Source organism: Ceratotherium simum, chromosome 21 (assembly GCF_057802395.1).
Source record: "Ceratotherium simum simum isolate JZ-2026a chromosome 21, ASM5780239v1, whole genome shotgun sequence".
Lineage (NCBI taxonomy): Eukaryota > Metazoa > Chordata > Mammalia > Perissodactyla > Rhinocerotidae > Ceratotherium > Ceratotherium simum.
The window spans coordinates 23,726,166-23,746,046 of NC_141920.1; the positions used below are offsets into that span (position 1 = coordinate 23,726,166).

Sequence of the window (19,881 nt, forward strand, 5' to 3'; positions counted from 1 at the left end):
TCCCCATTCTTAGGCGCTGAGCTCTGTGGTCTGGTTTCAGAACTCTGTGTTCCAGCTGGGCTCACCATCTTCTCAGACTCTAGGGCACTAAACTAGGGACTACAGCACAGAAGCTATAGATAGTGGCCCAGGAACCCTACCATGTGGGTGGAATGTCCATCCAGATTAGGTTTCTCAACCTTGGTACTATTGACATTTGAGGCCTGGTAATGCTCTGTTGTAGGGGGCTGCCCTGTGCATTGTAGGATGTTTAGCAGCATCCCTGGCCTCTACCTGCTAAATGCCAGTAGCACCTCTCAGTTGAGACAACCAAAAATGTCTCCAGACATTGCTAAACGTTCCCTGGGGGACAAAATCCTCCAGTTGAGAACCACTGATCTAGATGAACCAGCCCTAGGTTATTCCCAAACAGCTCAAAGGCTGACCCTGTATTTACGGGAGATGGAGATACAGATCCAGGGTGTGTGGGTACGCAATGTAAGGAAACCTACAGGGAAAATTCAAGGAAGGATCACAAAGCTCCAGGAAGCAATTGCCTCTGACAATGGACAGGAGTCTGGAGTGGGTTGAAGAATGGCTTTTCACTGCATGGCATTTTGTATCATTTAATGAATTAACTTTAAAAAGAAAAGACATAGTATTTGAAATTATAGGGAAACGCTCAGGATTTAAGTTTAAAAAAGTATTTAGAATGATACATACTAGGTGACTTCACCTCTGAAAAAATACACATATGTAGAAAAAGAATGGGAGAAAATGCACCACATTATTAGCAGTGGTTCTCACATGTAAGATTTTGGGCAATAAAGAAAGGTGGTCTAGGGGCCGGCCCTGTGACTTAGCGGTTAAGTGCACACGCTCCGCTACTGGCGGCCCAGGTTCGCATCCCGGGCGCGCACCGACGCACCGCTTCTCCAGCCATGCTGAGGCTGCGTCCCACATACAGCAACTGGAAGGATGTGCAGCTGTGACATACAACTATCTACTGGGGCTTTGGGGTTAAAAAAGGAGGAGGATTGGCAATAGATGTTAGCTCAGAGCTGGTCTTCCTCAGCAAAAAGAGGAGGATTAGCATGGATGTTAGCTCAGGGCTAATCTTCCTCACAAAAAAAATTAAAAAAAAAAATAAAGGTGGTCTAAGGTGAGTTGCTTAGTAGAATAAAAAGGAAAGTGTAGTACACGCACCTCAGGTAGTCCAAGGGATGAGCTTAAGTTTTACGTAGATTATGGGTTTTTAATTTTAATATTTTTGCATTTATTTTTATGAAGACCTCCTTTCTTTGGCAAGTGACACTAGTTTTCCATTTGTGGAAGGTAGTTTCCTTTTTAAATAGTTTGTTTTACCGAGAGTCAATTTAAAGAAAAATGATAAGTCAATAATGGGACAGGTGGCATGCACGGGGATATGGCAACATATGTGAAGGTGGTAGGCAAAGGCTGAAGTTGGGGATTGCTGTATACATTAGCCACCAGGCTCCCATGGAGGGGCTGTAGGAAGACACCCCAATGTAGGTGCTCTCCTTTCAGGAAGAGGGATCATGTTGTTCCTCCACACACGAAGCTCCTGTGTGGGGCTTGCAGGCTCACTGTTCCTTCTGCCTAGAATGCTCTCACCCAAGTTCTCCACCTTACTGAATCTTTCTCTGCATCAGCTCAAAAATCACCTCCTCGAGGAGGCCATAAGCCGCCACCTAATTTAAAGTGGTCTCCTTCGGTGACCATGCCCTCCCCCTGTGCCTTTCCTTTCTGGTGCTGATCACATGGAATTACCTCTGACTGCCTGCTTGTTTTGTTGTCTGTTTCCTCCATTAGCCTGTAAGTTCAGGGAAGGACTTTGTCTTATTTGCTGTTGTACCTGCAAAGCCTAACGCAAGACGTGGACCACACCGGGAGCTGCAAATATTTGTTGAATAAAAGTGTTCTAGGGTGGGATCTCTCCACCCCAGTTTTAGCTCTTCTCACAATGCGAACTTGTACTGGTAGCCAAGGTCAGAGAGAGAAGCCAAGGCAGTTTGTGGTTCAGCATCAAACACATTTATTTCACTTTTATTGAGTATACAAGAACAGAGAGCACACGCATACAGCACGGAGCACTGAGGTGGGGGAGTGTGGGGACCAGATAGGAGAGAGGGGGGTGAGTAAAAAGGAACAGGACAGCATCGCAGTTGGTTGGTAAGGTGCTTTTGAAAAAAAAATTATTTAGAGTGATGTTGCTCATGCAATTTCAGACCAGTCTTGGAATGTGCTTGCAGGATTCAAAAACTGAAACAGGTCCTGGCACTTCCTGTACCCTCAGATGGAAAAGATCCCGAGAAAGCAAAATGAGAGAAAACGAAGATCTGCAGGATGGCAGAGTGAAAAAAGACCCTGGAGAGCATCCGGTTTATCCTGTTCATTTTGCAGGTGGGGAAACGGAGGCCCAGAAGGGGTACGGGACTAGCCTAATGTCATATGGTGTGTTAGGGGCTGAGCCAGGATGGCCACCCAGAATTCCTGACTGCCCTCCAGGAATTTTTCCACTATGCTACATGGTCTCCTGGGTGGAGAGGCGGCACAGAAAGGATGAGAAATGTAAAAAGGAAAAGTAGGTTGAAGACAGATAAGACAAACATCTATATTCTCTATGAAGAGGAGTATGGGGAGGAAACAGTGCCCTAGATTTCAGTTGCAGCTCCCCTCCTCCCTGGTGGCACTGCCTGCCTCTCCGTGGAAGGAAGGTCAGAGCACCCGTGGGATGGAGAGCTGCACAAATCCTGCCCCACAAGCTAAGCCTGGCCACTGCATCCCTGCCCTGAGGCCACATAACCAGGGTCTGTAGGCAGGTGCAGAACTCAGAACAAATATTCTCTCTCTGAAGTGTGTCCAGTGTGCTCAGGATGTCTGGTTCCTGCAAAGACAGGGGTGCCTGAGACAAATTTTGGGGGGGCCAGAGAGGTTGGATCCACTTCAGCTCTTGGCCCAGAAAGAATGGGAGCTCTCAAGTGAAGAAGGGCAGGAAGAAGGTTTTGTGGCTTCTCTACCAGGACTGTAAAAGGAGCCCGGTGCATGGAAAGTGTGCTGTGGCACTCAGCGGGAGTTGGAGTGGGCTGCCAGCCTGCTCCAGGGAGGATGTGGCTGACTGTGCCACAGGGCTCTCTCTGCCCGCTCTCCATCCCATTTTGCACACAGAGGCAAACACTCTTCTGGTTTCCTGTCCTGCCTCAGGTCAGCCAGCTAAGCAGCTAAGCATATATGTGACGGGGTAACTGATATGCAAACCAGGACCCTCTGGAAGGCATCCCTGGGCAATGTCCGATACACTGGAGAGAATAAGGAAATGCTCTCAGAGGGGCCAGTTGTGACAAGAGATGTAAGGCTGGCTCAGGGAGCTTCCCTGGTCCCTCCCCTCCCCTCCCCCTCTCTCCAGCCCAAGAATGGTGACTGCCACAAGTGAGTACCCAATAAATATCTGTTGAATGAATTTATGGCCTGCTTTAGAAGCAGGACTGGGCAAGTGAGATGGGACTGAGAAATTGAAGTGCAGCGGGGCCATCCTCCCTTAGAAAAGGACTCATCGAGCTCAGGGAAGCAGCTTGTGGCAGGAAAGCCTGGGAAAGCCCATGTGTGCCAGAGGTCAATGCCAAGCTTTTGCCAGGGTCTTCTCCAAGGGCTTCTGTGGTCTCCAGGCAATTTCTGGGACTCCGAGGGCACAGGCATAGAGCTCGGATGCTGACTGAAGGGGAGGTCTCCAAAGCTAGGGTCTTACACATAGATGGAGAGTGAGCAACACCACCTTTCACCCTCAGCTTGTTCTGGGGCAGGCAAAGCCTTTGGGAACACAGTTCTGACCTATCAGGGCCTGCCCTGTGTTCATGGTCTCTACCACGGCTACTTTGGCCCAGGAAGAAGAGAATGATTCAGACAGAATATGGGAAGTAAAGGATAAGACTAAGCTGGGCATCTTCAGACAGCCAAGTTAAAGCTACCATCCTCTGCGGCAGCCAGGGGCGTCACATCCCTTTGGATAGGGAGTTAGCTGTCACAATACAGTCAGGGAAAGGCAAAACGTGGCAAAAAAAGAGACTACTAAAAATGAGGCAAACCCCCTAGGGAGGAAGGGGGACGGAGCCAGGGGACTTCTGCAGCAGAATCCTAACTCTGGACCCCATGCCTGAGCATAGACCAGGCCCTGGTTGCTACTGCCCAGGGGGAGAAGGCATCTTGGACTACATCTGTGTTGCTTCCTTCTTGCCAAACCCCTGCCTCTGCATTTGGGATCCCCGCCCCTCCCCACCAATCAATCAATTACAAACACCACACACTGTATTACTACACTGAACCATCAGCTCCTACTGTGAGCCACCCACAGCCAGAGTCCAGGTCTCCTTGGCTGGGCTGGTTCAGTGAGATCTAGGAACCTTGGGATACATCAATCACAGTCAGATAATTATAATTTTAAAATGTCAGCGTCATACTTACCAGCACTGTTTATTTTAATATTTGTTTCCTGTTATATGTAATATACATAACTTAAAAGCACATCCATACAAATCTCCTACAAGCTGCACCTTCATAATGAGAACCATAAACATACAATGTCTACTTCCCTTCCTGTGGCTTGGTTTTCTGTTCTCGTTTTCTTTTCTTTTTCTCGTTTCAAATGAGAGTCATCTGCAGTGGCCCTCAGGAGGGCCAGGACACAGAGGGTGAGGGGCATGGGGTGGGGGAGAGGGAAGAGGGAGCTGAGACAGAAAATGACAAGACATGTGAGAGTGAGGGGGAGGGGAGGCGGAAGAAAGGAAGGTGGATTTTGCAGCCCAGTGTCAAGACCCAAAAAATAATAATCCAGTGTTCCTCCTCCTCCTTTCCAAGTGGGGAATTTTCTTTCTTTCTCGGAACGGTTGATGGTGTGTGTCTTAACTGCTGCGACTTCTCTTGCTTTGCTGCAAAAGTGTTTTCCTTTGCATTCGAGTGGGCAACAGACGCTGGAGAAGAACAAATGGATTGCTCATCCAACTAAATGCAATGTGCAGAACCAGGGTCGTAATTGTACTTCTACAATCATTGTGGTCCGGCTTGCTCTAGTTGTTCTGCAGGGCTTTGAAGGGGGGAGCAAAGGATTATTGTCATTATAATTTTTTTTCCTGAAAAATCCCACCAATTCTTCAATTTGTCTGCAAAGGAAATGTAGGTGTTCAGATGTTGGTTGTTGCCGTCTGCCAAATGCTCGGCCAGCCCCAGCAGCGGTGCAAGGACGTGGTGTTTCGTGTATATATATCTATATCTCTATATATCTCTATATATATGCTTTTCCTTTCCCAGTCTCTCATCAGTGACAGTACGTCGCAGCTGGGACGTCGGTGTTGAGTCGGAGAATTCAGAATGAAGGCCCCTTCTTAACGGTTCTCTGGCTTGGGTTGGACCAGAAACGCCAGCAGCTCTTCACAGAGGTCAGGATTCCTGCAGCCAGAGGCATGGGGGGGCGAGGACACAAAGGAAGGTGGAGGACAAGAAAAGTTAGTCACTTTTTGTCACTCATCTTTAAATACAGGCAGGAGGTGGTTTTAGGTACCTTTACTGCGTGCCCTTTATTAGGGCTCAGGAAGACAGAGTGACTTGTCCCAGGCCACACAGCTTATATGTGGCACCTAAGAACTGAACCCACATCTGTCTGACTGCAAAGCCTGTGTACGTTTGCTTGTTTATTTCCAAGGAGGTGATATCTTTTACTTTGGCCTGAAAATTTGTCCAAGTTTCCTTTTAACACTGAATAGCTAAGATCACACTTGTTTCACTTTTTCTTTCTGTCTTCTCTCAGTTCTAAGAGATGTTTAGTCATGATGGCAGATGTTCTTTTTTTTGTTTGTTTTTCCTTCTGATCTCCATGAGCCTGCTGCGTCCTGGGGATTAAACCCTAGAGAGCAGTATTTAAATAAAGAAACTCCGGTTTGACTCCAGAATGTAGTGGTTAAGGGTGTGGGCTTTGCAACCAGGCTGCTTGAGTTCAAATCCCATTCCGCGGCCTCCTAGCTCAGTAATCTTGAGCGAGTTTCCTAACTCTTTAGACCTCAGTTGCTCCCCCTGTAAAATGGATCCTGCCTCATGCAGTTATAGGGAGGACTCAAAACAAGGGTCAACGTATAGTAAGTGCTGAATAAATACTGGCAGTTATTTTTATTACTATGTTGTTGTGAATTTAACCACGCACTATTCTGATCTCATTGAGGGCAGGAGCTGTCTTTCCAGTGCCCAACACTGTTCCTGGCACAGAGCAACTACCCCAAACCATTTAACAGGTGGAATATCATTCCTGCCCTTTACCATTCACATAAGGTCAAGTGCTAACAGAGTCGTAGAAACTCGATCCTTCTTGGCTTATTTGATAGATGGGAAAACTGAGGCCAGAAGCTTCAGCGACTTAGCAAATTGGCGGCAGAAACAAGACTAGAACCCAAGGCTGCTGCTTTGGAACAGAGCAATTATTTTTTTTCCCATTTAATTAAATTTTTGAAGGTAAGCTCTGGGAAGCTGGTGAGTGCTGCCCTCTTGCTGCCAGTGTTTGGGAGACACATCCTGTCTGAAGGAGGCAGGCCAGTGGGAGAAGATGGAGCAGAAGCCACACATCTGGCCTGCAAGTTGCAGGGAGAGAAAAGACTCTGTGTGAGATGGGCATGCTCACAGCAAGAATTTTAAGGAGGAAAAACTTCCATAAGGAAGGCCAAGAGTCAACTGGAGCAGGGACAGACGTTTCTGGAGGATTCAGGGAGGGAAGCGAAGATGAAGACCAGCAAGATGGACACCCACGTGGAAACAGGGCCTTGTGCACCAGGCTGTTGTGGTGGAAGTTTACGGGCTGACTTACTCAGGGCTCTCATCAATTTCTAAACACGGCAAAACCTTGAAAGACAAGGAAGCAGGTCCACACTGCTGAGCACCTTCTGTACGCATGACACCACCCCGGTACATCACTTCTATGGCCTGAAGGTTTGTGTCCCCCCAGAATTCACAGGCTGAGGCCCTAATCCTCAAGGTGATGGTATTTGGAGGTGGGGCCTTTACGAGGTGCTCATAAATGGAATTAGTGCCCTTATAAGAAGAGATATGAGAGAGATTATCTCTCTCTCTGCCCTCTGCCATGTCAGGACATGTAGAGAAGATGGCTGTCTGCAAACCAGAGAGGGGGTCTCCCCAGGAACCCAAGGGCCTGGCACCTTGATCTTGGACTTCCCAGCCCCCATAACTGTGAGAAATAAACGTATGTTGTTTAAGCCACCCAGACTATGATATTCTGTTATAGCAGCCCAACTAAGACACTCACAGATGTTGTTTAATTATTATAGCAGCTCCAATTTATAGATTAACTCCATTTTGTAGATGAGGAAACTGAGGCCCAGGGAGGTTCCTCTGGCCACACTGCTAGCAAGAAGTTTCTGGCTCCAAAGCCTGAATGTGTTCTTTCTACTCAATTTTGCTACTTTTGAGGATTTTTTATAGTGGCAGGCTACACTTTAAGTGCCAGCCCTATAGGTCAATGTAAACAGATTCTGGGTGTGTGGGATGACTTCAAAAGCCTATAGACGCTTCAGAAGTACCAGGGACATCTGAACAATACTGTATTATAATTTAACCTTCTCGGTTTATGACAGCAGAGGCCAGCGTGCAGCATTTTGTGAGCCTACTTTGAGTTAATAGTAATAATAGTCATAACTAACTTTACTGAGCACTCACTATGTGCCAGGTACTGTGCTGACTGCTGTATACATATGATCGCAATGACGCTATGACATAGAGACTATGAAAGTCAGTGTGTGAGGAGGTTAAGACCAGGGGCGGCTTTGGAGTCTGACAGATGAGGTTTGACTCTAATCAATCCAGCATGTTCCCGGCTCCATGACTGTGAGCAAGTCACCTAATGTCTCAGAGCCTCAGTTTCCTCATCTGTAAAATGAATGAGCAGATCACAGTACTTATGCCGAGTGCACAGCCTGGTGCTGGCAACAGCATAATTATGGTCCCTTCCATCACTTACAGCAATTGTTATTACTGTGAGTGTCATCGCCATCTGGCTGATGAGGAAACGTGTCTAAGAAGGTTAAGTAACTTACTCAAAGTCACACAGCTAATAACAGGCAAGGCTGAGCTTTGAACCCAGGTCTGTGGGACCCCAGAGCTCTTCCTGGGGGGACCAAAATGTGTCCATCCATTAAACCAACATTTTTCAAGTACTTTAAAAAGGAATTTTCTAGTTCAGAGAAGACTTCTCTCCCAGAATTAGTGAGTCTGACTATATTAAAAGTCAGAGGTGGTTACTACTTGGCAATAACTAATGGTAAAGTATGTGGGCAGAAAAGCAAGGGAGAAACTTCTGTCTCTCCAGGGCAGCATAAACAAGGTGACCTTTACAAAAGGATCTGAGAGAGAGAGAGGGAGCACAGTGGTACATGGAACAATGGCATCAAAGAAAGAATGAGGAGGGAATGAGACAGCAAAGGGGGCAGTGAGGTGGGCAGACACGAAAGACTACGTGGTAGAGAGGTGGGCAGGATGTGGAGGCTGGGGTAAGAGCTGGGAATGGCCAGGGAGAACGGGAAGGCAGAAGCCTGGGGGTCTGGCTGCGAATGCCCCGGGAAAGATGAGGAGGAGGGAGACAGGGAATGGAGAAGATATGAGAAGCTCATGACAGACACTCTAGCAAAGCAAATGAACAGCCAGAGGACTATACCTGGAAGGGGGCTTGCCCCATCTCTTCATTTTGCAAATGAGGAAACTGAGTTCCCACGAGGGAAGAAACTGACCCATGGTCACACAGCCGGTCAGTAGAATGGCTGGACTGGAGCCAGGTCCCAATTCCCAGCACAGAGTTCTTTGCATCAGTGGCTCCTGCAACTGGCTGCACACAGACTTCCTAAGGACCATGGTATAAATAAAGATTCCCAGGTCCTGGCCTAGCACTTCTAAATCAGACTTTATGGCAATGGTTCTCTAGTATCTGTACTCCCCCGGTGATACTGCCAGCTCAGCACCAGCTTGAGTGACCTATGCTCTACCACTCTGACATCTGGGGGACAAAAAGCAAGAATAACTGGACAACTGAGGGGACAGGAGTGACAATCTGCATGAAAGGCTGGCAAGTAGGCCCACCTGTGACCAGCTTGCACTTCTAGGCCAGCACTGTCCAAGAGAAATAGAATGCGAGCCACGTATGGAGTTAAAAATTTTCTAGATGACAGATCTTTTAGATAATATTTTCTAAATTTACTAGGTATTTCTAGTTTTCTAAAATTTTCTAGATAGAAATTTTTAACTTGTAAATTAAAACTCTCAAGTTTTAATTTACATTAAAAACAGTAAAAGATATAGGTGAAATTAATTTTAATAATATATTTTACTTAACCCAATAGATCAAACATTATCCTTTCCACATATAATCAATATAAACATTATTGAGATATTTTACATTCTTTTCTTCATATCAAATCTTCAAAATCTTGCACATGTTTTACTCTTAAACACATCTCATTTTGGACTAGCCAATTTCAATGCTCAATAGCCATGTGTGGCCAGGACTCCTACACTGTACAGCACAGAGAAAACATTTCCATCATTGCAGAAAGTTCTGTTGGCAGCACTGGTCTAGACCAGGGGTTGGCAGCCTTTCAAAGTGTCAGGAAAATGTTTTGGTGCTTTTTCTTCTGACATGACGGGAGTAGTAATCAAAGGAAGAGAAAGAGACATTCTTGTACCTTTCTAGAAGACACTGGTTTCATTCAGCAGGGAAGAGGGCAAAAGGAAGACCTGCTGTTGGTGGGGTCTTTGAGATGGATTTTTTTTAATTATAGTGTAACATGTAAACTTTGTAAAGTGCACAAATCTAAGCGTAGAGCTTGACACATTTTTACATATGTATACACCCATGTAACCCATGCAGTTTAGGGTGCTGACATTTCCAGCACCCCAGAAGGTTCCCTTCTGACTCTTCCCTGTCAAGGCCACATCCCAGGAGTAACCAATATTCTGACTTTTATCATCATTGATTAGTTTTGCCCGTTTTTGAACTTCCAATGAATGGACTCATATTGTGTGTACTTTTGTGTCTGACATTTCACTCAACTCAATGTCAGTGAGATTTTGTTTTATAACTCTGATAAAACTCATAAATTTACAGAGGGGCCAGAAGAACCCCTCCCCAATTTAGGCTGATGAAAGGCCTATCTGCTGCTGTACCATCTCATTCCTCTTATTCACCAAGGCACTAATCGCCCATAAGGAAAGAGGAAAATACTGAGGCCCTTAAGATTCTGGCCCCAGGTGGCCTGAGAAGGGTTTGCAATCTAGCAAGACAGATGGGATCAAGATGAGCCCTCCTTGGTAACATCCAGTGACCTGTGATGAAGACAGAGACTCAGGGACAGGAACGTGGCACTAGGCCTGGTAGGACTTTTTCTGACTTCCAGCTTACAGGCAAGGCCAATGAGGTTATGCTTGCTTCCATCTGCCCCACCTCAGTACCCACTGTCAATCCTCTCTCCTCTTTTCTTACCACTTCTAGATTTACTTTTCTGGGTCTGGGGCTTGAAACCCAAAGAAGCCAAGGCACCAGTCTCCCTTCCCCTCCCCACTCTGATACACTGAATCTAGGGGAGCTACCTCTCTCCTTTGAGCCACAAAACCGGGAATATGGTGGGGGGGTAGGGGGGTGTCAATGCTGCACTAGGGACCAAGCCACTTGATGGGTTCTCAGATGGAAACGACCCTCAGAGGATCTTGCCACTGTTTCCCTCCTCCCTCTCATGGCTGCTGAGTCTCAGAAGGCTTACCTGTGGCTTCTTGTCCCTCTCCTCTGGGGATGGGTCTGTTTCTCTGTATACGACAGCTTTGGTTACCAGCATGTCAGGATGCTGCAGTTTGGCCTCCTTGATGGCCAAAGCCAGGGCCTGGTGGAAAAGAACAGCAAAGTGAGGAACCATAGATATCGAATAGGGGAGAGCCCATGGAGACCAACAAGCCCCTTAGTGCACAGCTGGGGAAACGGAGGCCCAGAGAGGGGCAGTGGTCAAATAGTTAAAGGGAGAGACTAGAGCTCAGGTCTTCTGGCTCCTTCTGGCTCCCATTCAATGCCCTTTCCATGGGGGCTCCTTGTCTGGACAGGGTCAGCAGGAAGTGGACATCATATCTGCCCACAAGGGCAGCTGTCCACAGATAACCCAATATGGGAAGGATTAGGGACTGGGCAGTGCCACTGGGAACAAAGTTCCCTATCCCCGTACCTGGTCTTGATCAACATCTTCGTCCCCAGTAATGATGATTCGCTTCTCGATCCTCGTCTCAGAAAACCCTCCTTTCACAGTCTGCAGAGGGAGAGGGAAGTGAGGTCAGCCTTGGGGCCTGCTGGGGCAGCAGCCACGACAGGGGACCTATCCAAAGTATCCCTCAAGGGCAAGGCTGGAATCAGCAGTCACCTTCTCTCCTGGCTCTCTCAGCTTTTTCCTTTTCTGGTTTTGGGACTTCAGACTGCACATCTTGCCTGTCTGCCACCACTCCCTCAACTACCAGCCTGCCCCCTCTAGGTCTTCTAAGTCCAGCTCAAATACTGTCTCCCTGACCCTGGAGATCCTTCTGCCCTCCTGCCTCGGTACTCCCGGAACACCAAGTCCGTACCTCTCAGGGTTCTTGTCTCTCTGCCCTGTGCTGACCTTGTGTGTGACACGGCCTGGCTCACTAGGCTGGAGCTCTTGAGGGCAGAGGCTGTCTTTTGTTCATCTCTGGGTCCCCTCCTCCCCCACTCCCCTGTCCAACCTGACCAGGGCAGGTGCTAAATGCGGATTTGTTGAATGAACACATGAATGAAATGTGAATGGTGACAAGGTCCTACCTTAAATGACTTCAAACAAGAGAAAATTGCATTGACGACACTATAACCTCCACTGTTCCCTGAAGGGGCGGAGTTTGGGTGCAAGTTTAGAAGCAAAAGATGGGGCAGGACCTAATTGCGTGGCATATTGAAGGCGGGTGGTGCTGAGGGAAGTCCCTGCTGGAGTCAGGAGGGGACAGAAAGAAGAGGGGGCTCCCAGTTGGCAGCACCAGGAGGGACTTTGCAAGGAAGAGTTATCTGACCTGTATGTGGTAGGGTATGTGATGGAAAATCTTCCCATAAAGCTTTCAGTGAAGCCAACGTTGCTCACTAACACTTTGGGTGAGAGTGGGGGCTTTCTGGGGAATGTGCAGAGGTGCTGAGTCCTGCATAGGAGCAGGCAGGACTGGGACAGCTCGTGTGCATAAAGGGGCAGTGCTGCCTACCAGACTTCTCCTTTGATGGCTCTGCAGAACCCCCAACTCAACCCGGCTCCCTGGCCTCTCTCCTCCAGGCCACCATCCCTGGCCTGGGCTCCCTCCTGCGTTCTTCCAGGCCACTCAGGCCCTCAGGCCACTCAGCCTGTCAGCCTTCTGTCCTCATTGGCTGAGTCCCAGCTGACATGCCAGGAATGCCTCCTTTCTTTGGCCCTGCCTCTTCCTGCCCAGCTCTGACTCTCACCCTGGTCCAGCCCTCCATCCCTAGCCTCTCCATAACTCTCTCTCTCCTTTCTCCCATCTACCTGCACAACCTGGTGGACCTAATCTCCTCTCCTTAACCCCTTTTCACTGGGCCACTCCCCAGTTAAAAATCCTTGACAGCTTTCCAATGGCTCTCAGACTCAGGCCCTCCACTGTCACATTTGTCCTGGGATTTGTCTTATATGTCTCTATTCTGCTTCCCCTACCCCTATTCCAACCTAATTTCCCACAGTTACGTCCCCTGCATGCGGCTGCTTGCTGACAGAGACTGCTTCTCCTGTTTCCCACAACATGCATTGCTTATGGTCCCTCCAGTGGCCCCTAGCATAGAGGCAAGCATAAGGCTGACGCTCACTAACACTCGCTCAGTGAATGAATAAGCAAACACACACAGTTTCCGCTCCCACCTTCTGAGTTGCTTAGAACGTCTGCATCTGTCTTCTCCTCTCTCACGAGTCCTATCTGGCTTTCCAAGACCCTGCACAAACCCCACTTTTCCAGAAGACTCCTCCTCACTCTTTTAGCCTTCCTTACGTTGCCCCCCACTAAATCTCTCTAGCAAATTAAGGTCTATAAGGCACAAACATCATGAATCACAATTACTTCCTAGGAGATGGTTCCCCCAGCCTGGCTGTCAATGTTGAAGGGCAGGGTCCATGCCTAGGACAACCTGCAGCACAGAGCAAAGCACACAGAACTCCAGAAATTGGGAACACCACAGGTCTTCTCTGTCTGTGTCACAAGGCAGAGCAATGGCAATGACCTTCTCCAGCCCTGCAGCCAGGCTGGGAGCATAGGGTGCCCTGCTGCTACTCACTTTGGTAACATGGGTGGTGGTGGAGGTGGAGAGGGTTTCCGCGGTGGCGCTGTAGGAGCTGGTGAGGACATCTTTCCCGATGATCTGCAGAATATAACCACCCCCCACCCCGGGGGGTCAGGTGAGGACACCGGGCTCTGCAGGGGTGAAGGTAGGGTAAACCAAGGGACGAGTAGGGATCCCGTGAAGGCGAAGTTTGGAAGCCAAGATGCTTTGAACCACTGAGTCTAAGAATTCAGGAATACTGGAATCTTCAGAATGCTAGACCCATGAAATTCTCAAACCTTAGAATCTAAGATTTCTAGAACCTGAGATTCCTGAGGCCCAGAATCCTAACAAGACTCTAGAGTTTAAGAATTATGGCATCTTAGAAGAATGAACAGAGGATCCAAGGTGGAAACAGAGCCCTCCCGATTCCCTACCCTATCAGAGTCAGGAACACATTCTCTCCAGGGCTGGATGATGAGAACGACAAATGTGGAGAATGCGAGAGCTGCAAGAAACCTCACAGCAACAGACTCAGGCTCATGGGGCAGCCACCGACAGAGCCAGGTCCAGAATCCAAGCCTCTGGACTCCTAGTCCATTGCTTCTCCTGGTCAGTGAGGAGAGCAGATGCAAAAGAGCTGTCACATCACAGGTGCCACCAAGGGAAGGGGCCACTTCACCCCCACACTGCCAATGCCTTGCTTGTGTGTTGAGGGGGCTGGAGGGCAATGGACAAGACTCTGCTGGGCACCAGGGAGCCCTGTGGGCATCTGAAAATGATGCAGTTTCCTGGTGCTGCACTTAAAAGGGCAGCCTTCTGGGCTCTATGCTGCACTTGCTGTTGGCCACCTGTGGACCCATGTCCACATCTCAGCGTGGAGTCCCCTAGCCTGAGCTGGCCCTGCCCACTTACCGGAGAAAGAGAACGGATTTCCGTGGCCACCGTCTGTGGGCCTGGGATCATGGCAGCTGCCCCCTTCCCGGACTTGAGACTGTTCTCCTGGGGAAACAACAGTGCTCAGATGGCCAGGTCTCAGGTGGGCGGGCCCCCAGGATGGCCACAGCACGTAGCCATGGAGCTCTCATGGCCACAAGGTCGAGTAGTGATATTAGAAGCAGAGAGCTGAAGGCATCATTCAGTTCAGTCTCCTCTCATTTGTCACTCACTCACTTCGCTCACTCACATATTTACACACTTCTTCACACACTCACTCATTCAACAAACATTTACCAAGGACCTGGCCTTAGGGACACTGTGGTGAACAAGACACAGTATTGCTCTCCGGAAGCAATAACAAAGGAGTTGAGACATTCAGGTTCTCATCCTGGCCCTGGCATGTTCTAGCCACATGACCTGGGGCAGACCCACTTCCACTCTATGGGCCTCATGGATTCACCTATGGAAAGGGACCTCTGCAATGCAGGCTCATTAATGGTAATAAATGTCCCACTCTGGTGGGGGATGTTGATAATAGGGGGAGGCTATGTGTGTGCAGGGGTAGGGGGTATACAGGAAATCTCTGAACCTTCCTCTCAATTTTGCTGTGAATCTAAAACTGCTCTAAAAAAATAAAGTCTCAAAACAATTTTTTTTAAAAAGGGGACCCCTCCCCCACTCCCACAGAGACTTTATGAGGCTAACAAAGGATAAAGGGCTTTGCAAATGGAAATCTGTAGGATAAATACAGGAGTATAGGCTGGCTATTAATAACATCATAATAACTACTGTTTTCTGAGTACTTGCTATGTGCTAGGTTTTATGCTAAGGATGCATTATCTCATTTAATCCTCAGAACAACTGCAGGAAATCCTTCTGATATTCCTCTTTTACAGTTGAGAAATTAAGGGGCTTGTTCAAGTCCCCCAGAAAGTCAGTGACAGAGCCTGGATTTAGATCCATGTCCGTGAGACTCCAAGTCCAACATGCTCTTGCAATACAACTCTGCCCTTGGGATTCTTACCCCTAAGCCAGCTCTCCTGGTCCTACCTTGGATTCTAACTGCTAGATATTCCTGGAATTGGCCCAGGACTTAACTGGCCCACATCTGGGAAGGGGCCGGCTGCTTGCCTCTACCTCCCACTTTCTGTACCATCTCAGGGCTCAGCCTAGTCTGTCCAGGGGCCCAAAGCTGTGCCCATTCTGCAGCTCCCCAGTGGGCTGAACCCCAGTCCTGGTCTGTGAGTGATACTAGATCTGGACCTCTGCCTGCCAGGGGATGGGTGAGGATAGAAACCCTCTGCCTTGCCCCCGCCTTCCCCCGATGCCTGCCTCCAGCTAAGGCTGTCAGCGACCTGGTTACCTGGCACTCCATCCACAAGGCACTTTCTCAGATGGAATCCCAGAATGTGGCCCAGCAGCAGGCCTTGAAAGGACAGCTTTCTGGGCCCAATGCTTTCTTTCTTCCAGCTTAGGAAATGGCCACCAGCCCCTTGAATCCTACTGTCACTCCAGGCCATTCTCCCCTGAGGCCTCTTCCTCTCCCACTGCTTCCTCTTTCCCAGGCAAAGCCTCACCTCCACCTTCACACTGAAAACAAAGGCCACTAATGGGGACACTGGTCGTTCAGAACAAGGTGCCATCTGCTCCACCTGCCTCTGCTGTATCTTCTGCCAGTCCTCTCTCCTGCCTCAAGGAGGAGCGGCTCCTCTCCTGACCAAGGCAATGCCACCATCTCCACTCTGGACTCTTCCTCCCATGTACTCAGGCTCTCCTCTCTCGCTACCCTCTCTCTGGGCCACCTCAGACACTCAAGTCTTCTGCTGCCTCATCAAGGCCACTGTCTTCTTTATCTGTAGCCCAGATCTTTCCTGAACCCTAAACATTTAAAACCACTGTCTCCTGGCATTTTCCCCTGGAAATGTCTCACAGGCACCTCAGACACATCAGATCCAAAATGGAATTCACAGCCTCTTCCTGCCCCTGACACACACCTGCCACTAAGGAGCACTCTCCTCCAGTGCTCTCCGTTTACATCAGTGCTTCTCAGACTTGGGGGGGCGTCACCTGGAGGCTTGTGAAATCACAGACGGCTGGGCCCCATCCCAGAGTTTCTGAGTCAATAGGTCTTTGGTGGGACCCAGAATCTGTCTTTCTAACAGGTTCCCAGGACCACACTTCGACAACGGCTGGGCTAGTGAGCAGCGTCACCAGCCCATCTTTCCCTCTGTCACCTGGACATTCTATCAATGACCAAATCCTGCACTTTCCTCCCTCCAGGCATCCCTTAACCCTGTCCCCCTCTTCAGCATCCACCTCCTCGGACTCTGGCCCTGCCTCAGCCCCTAAACTAGTTCTCCCAGTAGCATGTCTGTCTCCTTCAGGGTTGGATTCACAGTGCCTGGCACACTACTTCACACAGCGTGGGTGTTCAATAAATATTTGCCAAAGGAAGGAAGGAGGGAGGGAAGGAGGGAGGGAGGGAGGGAAGGAATTTTTGCTCCACTCAAGTTCCACACAGGTTGCTAGAGTAATCTTTCTAAAATACATGTTACTATATTTGATGACATCATGCCCCTACTTAAAAAATTCAAGTGATGCCCCATTGTCTCTAGGATGAAGTTTGAACTTCATACATGACATCTGAGGCCCTTCAAGTCCTGGCCCAGCCTTCCTTTCCAGCCTCTTCTCCCCCTGCTCCTCCACACACTTGACATCTCGCTTCACTGACAACTTGCCTTTCCCCAAATGCTGTGCTCCTTCACATCCTTGCCTTTGCACCTGCTGTTTCCACTGCCTAGAATGCCTTCTCCCGTGACTGCACCTAAATTTATCCTTCAAGCACAGCTCAGCTGTCACTGCCTAGGTAAAGCCTTCCTTGGCTCCTCCTGGCAGGGGGGTCACCCCATAGTCTCCTCCCTGTGCTCCCAAGGAGAGCATGATTACACTCTTCCATGAAGGCAGGAAAAAATAACAGCAGCTCACATTTACAGACCACTTACCATGTGCCAGGCCCTCCTCTAAGGGCTTTGCATAAATTACCTTAGTTCATCCTAACATCAACCCTTTGAGGGATGTGCTATTATTGTCCCCTCACCCCATTTTACAGGTGGAAATTGAGGCTTGGAGAGGTTTGGGTAACTTGCCCAGGGTCATCTAGCCAGGAAGTGGGAGAGCTGGGCCTTGTTCACCACTGTGTACCCAGGACCTAAACAATTAAATGTGCCCGTGATTATTATTTGGATGAATGAATTCTAGCAGGCAGTATACTTTCTTCAACTCTATATCCCCATACTGGGCAGATAGTAAAGACTAACAAATCTGTTTTGGAACAAACGAATGGATGGATGGATGGATGGATGGATAAATGAATGACAAAACTGCCTACTCACCATAGTATGAATTTAAATTTAGCCCTATAAGCACCCTGATGTCACGTCGTAAAGGGTTGAGGGGAGAGGAGGAACTGATCGACCAGGGAAAAGTGTGTGAGCTGGTAACTGGTTTGGGTTTATTTATCTTAAAATCTCTGTTTACTCAAAACCTAGGTGCTGGGTAGTCTAAATTAATGTAATTCTCTTCCTATGTGTACATCAGGGGTTTGGCAAGAGAAAGCATTTGAAAACAACTTCCCAACAGCTCAAGACAGATTCTTCCTGGGCACTGACGTGTGCCCCTGCCCCAGCCCTAGCCCCAACCCCAGCCCCACGTGGCAGCCGGTGTTCACAATAGTCAGGATGAGGGAGCAGAGCAGAGTGGTCAAAGTGGACAGTGGGGCTTCTGGAGTCAGAATGCCTGGGTTTGACCTGGCACTTGTTGCTTATGTGACCTTGGGGAAGTCACTTTACCTCTCTGAACTTCAGCTTCCTCATCTGTAAAAGGTGGAGGAAAAAAGAGCATCCACCTCACAGTTTCTGTGAGGACCCAATGAGATCATCCATTTAAGGTTCTCAGTACATTGCCTGGCACCGAAACCTGTGTGCCAAATGCTATCTGCTCTGGGCCATCCTTAAAGGATCTGTTGTTACTGGACTCTCTCAAGAACCTGTGAACCAGGCAGAATGGAGATTATTCCCATTTTACAGATGAGGACACTTGAGGCCAAGGACCTTCCTCCATGGGTCAGACAGCAAATAGGCAGCAGAACCACAGGGTCCCCTGGGAGATTGTCCAAAATCCTGAGCTTCCAACTCAGGTTCACCGCATGCCATCTACTGACCAAGGCAAGGAAATGGCCCCAGACACGAGAAAATTATGGGTCTTCAGGAAGGACTGTTAGGCACAATCCTCATGTGTTGTCAATAACCAAATATACCATCTCCCCTCCACCCCTGCTGTGGCTGAGATGGTCCAGATAACTGAGACTCAGAGATTCCACCTCTCACATTATTTAATTTGGAAAACTGAGGTCTGATTGGATGTCCTATGACAACTATGATATCAGATGATAAAAGTTTAACTGTATGTCCCCCGCCTGATGCAGGGAGGGCAGAGGAGGACTTCCTGAAGCAGCTGGTGATGTTAACTTGTTATCTGGCCATTTCAGGGGGCGAGGGGCTGGTCAGAGAGGGAAGCCTCCTGAGTCCTACTTACCATGGTGGTTGATATGGTCTCTGTGGTGATGGAGGGAGTAGATGTCATGAACTCCTTCCCCACTGGGGCAGTGCCATCAACCTGCTGGCCAGAGGAGGAGTCGTTAGAGAGAAATATAGAGAGAGAGAGCAAGCCAGATACACCTGCAGCATCTGTCACCTGAGCCTATGACATTCCCAGTTACAGACAGGCTGTGTAAGAACATGCACTTTTGGGGGGGGTGGTGTCCACACACAGACCGAATTACAGAGGGGCCTCAGGTCCTCCACTTCATTTCGACAGTCTTATTTGACAAAGGAAAAATAATCCCAGACAACTGAACAAATTCTGTCCAAACTTCAGCGCATGTATTCTTTGACCTAGCAATGCCACAGCTAGGAAAGCACCGTTTGGATATAAACTTTGAAAACTTCGCCAAGAAGTATGAAACAAGAAAGTTTATTGCAGCACTCATCATTAACCACAAAAGACAAAGACAATAACAGGTCCATGAGTGGGAAACAGCAAGATAAATTAGGATCCACCTGCCAAGTGGGACTAAGAAGAGTAAGGTTGGTCCTTATATGCCAACAAGGAGTGATCTCCAAGATAATTATTTCAAAAAGGTGAGATGTGGGCCGGCCCTGTGGCTTGGTGGTTAAGTGCGCGCGCTGCGATGCTGGTGGCCCGGGTTCAGATCCCGGGTGCGCATCGGGGCACCGCCTCTCCGTTCATCCTGGGGCCGAGTCCCACATGCAGCAGCTGGAAGTATGTGCAGCTACGACACACAACTATCCACTGGGGCTTTGGGGGGAAAAATAAAATAAATAAAATCTTTAAAAAAAAAAAAAAAAAAAGGTGAGATGTAAAAGAGAACCATCTCTTTTGTGTAAAATTTTCAAATATCTAGAAACATAAGTATACATGATGGTATACGCATAAAAATTTCTTTTCTGTTTGAATTTCATAACTTGAACATTTTTTTGTTGTTTTGTTTTGATGTGAATAAGGATTACAGGGCTCTGGGATTTCAGGCT

At 48.4% G+C, this 19,881-nt stretch overlaps 1 protein-coding gene across 12 annotated transcripts in view; it reads right to left on the bottom strand.

Moving 5' to 3' along the window:
* Positions 1–4,442: 4,442 nt before the first annotated feature.
* The window catches only part of EPB41L1 (erythrocyte membrane protein band 4.1 like 1), a 119,077-nt gene continuing 103,638 nt past the window's right edge, over positions 4,443–19,881 (bottom strand). For 7 of the 12 annotated variants that reach the window (XM_087445333.1, XM_087445326.1, XM_087445323.1 and 4 more), the window contains 6 exons: positions 18,866–18,949; positions 14,249–14,335; positions 13,349–13,432; positions 11,247–11,327; positions 10,797–10,913; positions 4,443–5,439 (listed from right to left, as the gene is read on the bottom strand). In XM_087445333.1, coding sequence (XP_087301459.1) covers positions 5,431–5,439; positions 10,797–10,913; positions 11,247–11,327; positions 13,349–13,432; positions 14,249–14,335; positions 18,866–18,949 — 462 coding nt within the window. In that variant the 3' untranslated portion in view covers positions 4,443–5,430. The remainder of the gene's footprint in view (positions 5,440–10,796; positions 10,914–11,246; positions 11,328–13,348; positions 13,433–14,248; positions 14,336–18,865; positions 18,950–19,881) is intronic. The other 5 variants (XM_087445327.1, XM_087445325.1, XM_087445328.1 and 2 more) reach the window with 4 other exon arrangements.